Raw genomic sequence first — 6,388 nt, 5'->3', positions numbered from 1 at the left:
CTGTTTCTGCGCAGGTTCCTGATCAGAGCTGGTATTTGCTGAAGACAGGTACTTTAGCTACAGTGCGAAACTGGGATGATTTGGAAAAGTTTTTTAGAGAGAGAAGACCACCAGGAGGTGAGTTTGAACATATCCCTTTGTTTCATGAAAGTTGATTTTTAATCGAAATGAGATTTAAAGTCATACTTACATGGGTGGGAGCAAGGGGGGGGTTGGGGGGGGGGGGGATCTAGCTAAAGGAATTGAGATATACATTAACAAAAAAATGCAACAAAATCACCTTCTTTTCCTCGTTTGATATGAAAACAACATAAAGATCAGTGCCCATAGGATCAGCCACTCCAATTCTTATCAGTTCCTTACATAGAATGTAGATATTTTCTTCACTACATGATGCAAATGAAATCCATCTCTTAGCCATGAATATAAACAGCAAAATTGCATTGTATTGTGACTAGATTATTGATCACAAGAGAAAAAATAATGTAAAATATACAGAAATGAGAGGAGGAACAGCAAGAACAGAATGGAAATGTATGAAATAAATATAAACTTTAGTGAAGCAGAGGATTTTTGCCTATGTATAGCTCACCACATATCTTCTAGAAAAAGAGATAAATCTTATACAAAATAGACAAGGCTCAAATGGTGCATATGAAATTATCTGTTAGGCATGAATATAAACAGCAAAAAATACTTTGTATTGTGACTTGATTATTGATCGCAAGAGAAAAATAATGTAAAATATACAGAAATGAGAGGAGGAACGTCAAGAACAGAATGGAAATGAAAGAAATAAACACAAACAAAACAGAAGTATATGCATTCTGTTGCACATGATGGATTGGTGTAAGTGCTTCATGTAACATGAAACTGGTACATGTAGTAGTATAAAAAAAGTTGCACAAGAATGACATATTGACATTCTTCTTATTGCGAATGTCACATCTAATACTAAACTTCTTGGGTTAATTTTTCATTGTTAGTAGATAAAATCATTGGTTATTCCTGTCTTAATAGACAGTCCAATTAAACAACATCCCGCGAAATCCATCACAAATTGTAAAGACGCATATACTGGCTTCACTTGCTTCTATCATTACAAACTAGAATTTTTACCCGTGGTGACAAGTTTCTGCATAAGTGATCCATGGGTTGTGGCTGCACCATGAGAAGTTAAAAGCCGTGCTTAATAATTGGCAGCCCTAGCCCATAGGCAGCCTTGTATTCTGGTACCTTATTGACATGCTGCTGTTACACAGTACACATCAGTGAATCATGATGGAATGTTAAATCCAGCTATAGCCAACTTCTTTGTCTGTTGCTGCATTTCCAATTTGACTTCTCAAATTGTCCATCACACTCCATCTTTCAGTTGATCTATTTACACTGATGAGATGCAGGTATGGCATTTTAGTGGTAGGGTTGATTGAGATTAGTTGACTCGCTGCATGTTCTGCCAACCTGCCATTGCCATTCAATCTACAGCTGCTCAAGAGAGAAGTCCAAATTGCAGAATCTGGTTCAAATGGCATTGACTTCACTAACTCTTCAGCTTGCTCAAGCATGCCTCTCCTACTGAATAGATCAACCATGCAAGCATAATGCATTTTATTCGGTAAAATTCCATAACTGCATGTCATTATATTGAAGAAATGTTTGCCTTCCTCCAAAAGGCTCATGTGATTACATGCAGAAAGTATGCCGATAAACGTGATGTCATCAGGATCAACTTGTGCCTTATTCATGTTACCAAATGTCTGAATAGCATTTTGACCAAGACCATTGAGTGCATATCCACAAATCATAGTGTTCCATGTCACTACATCTCTCCTGGCCATGCTATCAAATATGCCTTGGGCCATTAACATTTCACCACATCTGCAATATATACTAATAAGTGAATTTTGAATTAGCAAATGTGATTCAAACCCAAGCCTGATAATAATACCATGAAACTGCTGGCCATGAACCATCATAGAATGATGCGAAAAACAGCCAATGAGGCTAGAAAGCATCGAGTCACTTGGTCGTATATTTGACAGTAGCATCTTCTTGTACAGCTTAAGTGCATCATTATTTAAACCACTTTGAGCAAGCCCATTGATTAAACAGCTCCAAGTTACTAAATCATGCATTGGAGATTCATCAAAGAGCTTGTAGGCTTCAGTAACCTTACCTTGATGAAGCAAACCAGCTATCATCACATTGTAGGTGACAACAGTCCTTTTACGCATCCTATTGAAAAGAACCAGTGCATCATCTATATACCCTCCTTTCACATATCCAAAGAGTAAAGTAGTACAGGACATCACATCTACTTCAGGCATATTGTAGAACACATGCCGAGCTTTGTCAAGCATTCCATTGTCTATAAAACAAGACATCAAAGCAGTACCCGCTTCCACACTCTTTTCAGGCATCTTTGAGTACAACTCAGTAGCATCAGCGATTCTTCCATCTTTTATATAGCCACTGACCATCAAGTTCCACGAGATCCTATCTCTGTCAATCATGGAATCAAAAAGCTGTCTAGCCTCATAAAGCCTGTTAGCATGGATATAGCCAGATAGGATGGCATTCCATGAGCCAACATGCTTTCTTTCCATTCTATCAAATTCAAGCCGTGCCTCATCGATGTCTAAGGAATTACAGTACATCATAACCAGTGATGCCTCAATGATCTGGTCAAGAATAAACCCAGACTTCACAGCGAAACCGTGAATGCATTGACCTCCTCCAATACTTTTCAAGCTAGAACAAGCCCTCACAATCTTGACCAGAACTGCACTTGTTACTTCCTCCCCACTACTCACCAAAGACTTGAACAAGTCGACTGCCTCTCCAAACCGCTTATGGTTGACAAAACCTCCAATCATGACACACCATGACACTGAATTCTTTGCAGGCATCAAGTTAAACAGCTCGAAGGCCCATCCCAATTCATGCACCCTGACGTACCCTTTGACCATGGCAGTCCAGGACACAACATTGCGTTCTGTCATCTTATCGAAGACCCTGCGAGCATCCTCCACCCGATGGTTCATCACAAGTCCTGATATGAGAGCATTCCACAAGGCCACGTTTGGACTGTCAACAGCGTTCACAACCCGTTCTAGGAAGCTGAACAGCCCACACTTGGCGTACATTGTGGTCAGGGACGCACCGACAAACACGTTCCGGGAGGCACCGGTCTTGGTCGCCAGCCCGTGGATGCACATCCCGAGCTCCAGAGCCTCCATCCGCGAGCAGGCCAACAGCACGGTCGAGAACGAGACGTTGTCTGCGTGGAACCCATGTCGCCTCATTTCAGCGAACGCGGCAGCCACACTGCCATGCGCCCCGGACCGGGCGTGTGTGGCCATGAGGGTGTTCCAGGACACAACATCCCGCCGCGGCATTCCGTTGAACACCTCCCGCACGGCGTCCAATCGGCCGGCCCGCAGGTGCTGCCCCATCAGCATGTTTGCCGAGGTTATCGCGTTGCACGCCCCCGACATCCGCGCCACGGAAGACGCGCGAGGCCCCGCGCGGTGGGAGCGGCGTGACGCCGCTCGCACCACCCTGAGCGGCATCAAAGCCGCGCGCGTGCCAGGTGCCAGAGCTGCTGCTGAGGGAGGAACAGGGCGGGGAAACTGCTGCCTCAGTTGTGCCAGTCCAAGTAATAATTCCTGGTGGGAACCATGCTTGCCTGAATCTACGGCGAGAAACTATGGATCGAGAGTATGGGAAAAAGGAGTGGATACCAGTAGAACGGCGTGTGGATGAACGAGGAGGCATCGACAGGAGTGTTGCTCAGCGCCGCAGGATGTGGAGGAGCAGCGACGGGAGAGGGGTATGCGCCGCCGGCTGCTGCTCGGCCGCCGTCCATGGAGAGGCGGGTGGTCGAGGTCGGCGAGTCGGCGACGGAGACGGAGACGGGGGGTCTCCCTAGTGGAAAGGCCGCGTCGACGACCTTCCGCGATTGTGGCAGAATCCGGAGCTGGGCTTGGCATTTAGGCTTATGGCCCAATATCTTGTTGTTGGCTCGCTACTGATGAATCTTGGCGGGCTGATGATATGAGAAGCCCTTTGGGCCGATTTATTTAGGTGAAAAACTTGTGAGATCTGCGGTGGTTTCGGTGTTCACTTTAAATAGAAAACGTATAGTTACGGAAAATTATTTTTGAGCAACGATGTTGTATTGAATATGACGAACGAGGAGGTTGGCTAAAAGGCTAGCAGTAAGCCAGTGATAGCAAAGGACGGCCAGAAGAGTTTACTCCCTCCATATTTATACACGTAAATATAGTATATATCTGGATGCATGCAAATATTTATGAATTAAGAAAAATTAAAACAACCTATAATTTGAAACTGAGGGAGTAGAAATTTGTAGGTGATCGTGATCAATAAACAACTCATCCACTAGTTTGCATAGTGGCGGATGACATCTGTAACGCCCAAAATTCCATCACAAACACAATGTAAGCAACATGTGGTCTAGCACTTTCTTTTCTAAGGAATAAAATAAATTACTAATATCAAATTACGGTTTTTAAATAATTAAAGAGCACTCGAATTTAATGTTAGAGGCGATAAGTGTTTGATAAGTTTTTATCTTTCGTTTTGTTTTTGTTTGAAGTGTTGTTTGCAAAAGTTTCAAAATTTATAAATCTTTTCTCCTCCAATCCAATCTGCGGGTTCAATCTTCTTTTCCTCTCTCTTTGGGCCCAAACCTTCTCCTTCTCCCCTTTCCATTCCAGCCGGCCCACCTCCCTCCTTTTCCTCCCATGCGCCGGCCCAAAGGATTCCCTCCACAACCAGCCCAAAGTGGCCCAACCGGCCAGCCCCTCTCCCTCCTACTGACTGGCGGAGTCCACCCGTCAGCTCCACCCCCACCTCCAACCGTTCAGGCTCCAGGGACGCACGCATGGGTGCCGTGCGCCCCCCCTGTGCGCCGCCGGCCAGGGCCCCTCGCCTCCCAGCGACCTTTGGCCTTCCCGAGCCCCTCCACAACCTTGCGTCGTCTCCTCTCCCCCACTCCCGGCCTTAAACTGTCGCCCCCTCCTTTCCTCTCCCTGGAAACGGCCGGACAAGCTTGAAGGCCATTAATGGCCGCCCGTGCACCTCCGTTCCTCCAGCTCACCGCCGGTGAGGCTCCTTTCTTCCCTCTCAACCCGCTCCTCTCATGCGCTAGCTCCTTTTCCCGCCGCGCGGAGTGCCGACGAGGCAAGCCATGCGCCGCCGGTGGTGCGCCGCACCCCTACCGTGCCTCTGGCAAGAGGTAGAAGATGATAAGGCTGCCTTTTGATCTGCCCCCTGGCCTATCTAATATTTCTTCTTTTCATTCTTGTGCCTTGCAATCTTGTGTAAAACTCCCTGGAAAAAATTAGGCCCTGTTTAGTTTCTCCCAAAATACCAACTTTGGCACCATGCAAAAAGAAGATTCCCCATCACATCAAACTTGCGGTACATGCATGGAGTACTAAATGTAGACGAGATCAAAGACTAATTGCACGGTTTTGTTGTACTTTGCGAGACGAATCTTTTGAGTCTAATTAGTCAATATTTGGATAAAAATTTACAAATACAAACGAAATGCTACAATTGCGCTACAATAATTTTGGTTGTCCAAAGTTGGGCAACTAAACAAGACCTTACATTCTTTCGTTTTAACCTGAGCCATGTAATCTTGCATATCTAACCTTGTACCTTTCTGTATTCGCAAACATTGTTCACTGAGTCTTGTGAAAATTCCTTGCTAGCCCTTGAAGTATATAGTTAATTCTGTTTTAGCTCCTGAAACTTGTTTATCTCATATCTTCATCGTTTTAAATCCGATTTCAGCGATTCTCGCGCTCACGCGATCGTCTCTGCATGAACGTTAGTTTTAGGAGTTTGTTGTAAGCCTTTGCATATGTTTGTTGTACTGTTTTACTCATTCTTTGTTTGTTTGCCTTGTGTGATCGTGTAGACGACGTGAAGTTCGTGGAGGAGCAAGTCCAAGAGCAGCCGTCTTTCGAAGAGGACTTATCCCAATTTGCCAAGGAAGGCAAGTGGCCTTCTCCCCCTGCATGTTCTTTTTCAACCCAATAATATCATGATTCACCTTTACTTTTCGCTCGTATGTACATAAAATTGATGGGAATACTTATTAAGTATATACCTAGGTTTTAATCCTGTTTCCTTGTATGAACCTATTTAAGCATGTTGGGTAGCATGCTAGTTGCTTAACTATGATTGGTAATGTTCTAATCATGAAAGATGTTAATCATGTTTTATTTACGTTGTTATACATGTTTAATTGCAAGAACACTTGTTTTAATCGGAACATGGAGAATCACCCAAGAAAACAGTACAACCACAACATCACATGGCTTTGATCTTAGCCGAATAATTAGGCATG

General features: G+C 44.5%; 1 protein-coding gene across 7 annotated transcripts in view; it reads right to left on the bottom strand.

The window, feature by feature from the left end:
* The window catches only part of LOC101758632 (protein N-terminal glutamine amidohydrolase), a 5,824-nt gene extending 1,850 nt beyond the window's left edge, over positions 1 to 3,974 (bottom strand). For 2 of the 7 annotated variants that reach the window (XR_002677103.1, XR_002677104.1), the window contains exons 1-3: positions 3,747 to 3,929; positions 1,120 to 3,610; positions 281 to 386 (exon numbers count right to left, since the gene is read on the bottom strand). Coding sequence is in view for 3 of the 7 variants with exons in the window: in XM_022825524.1 (XP_022681259.1) it covers positions 1,865 to 1,881; positions 2,180 to 3,610; positions 3,747 to 3,780 (1,482 nt within the window). In the remaining 4 variants the exon portion in view is untranslated. Of the gene's footprint in view, positions 1 to 280; positions 387 to 1,119; positions 3,672 to 3,746 lie in introns of those variants that run through there. The other 5 variants (XR_002677105.1, XR_002677106.1, XM_022825524.1 and 2 more) reach the window with 5 other exon arrangements.
* Positions 3,975 to 6,388: the final 2,414 nt, after the last annotated feature.

The sequence above is a fragment of the Setaria italica genome, chromosome III (assembly GCF_000263155.2).
Source record: "Setaria italica strain Yugu1 chromosome III, Setaria_italica_v2.0, whole genome shotgun sequence".
NCBI classification, from domain to species: Eukaryota; Viridiplantae; Streptophyta; class Magnoliopsida; order Poales; family Poaceae; genus Setaria; species Setaria italica.
Note: the sequence above shows the minus strand (reverse complement) of the source record. Positions and strands in the feature narration are given on the sequence as shown.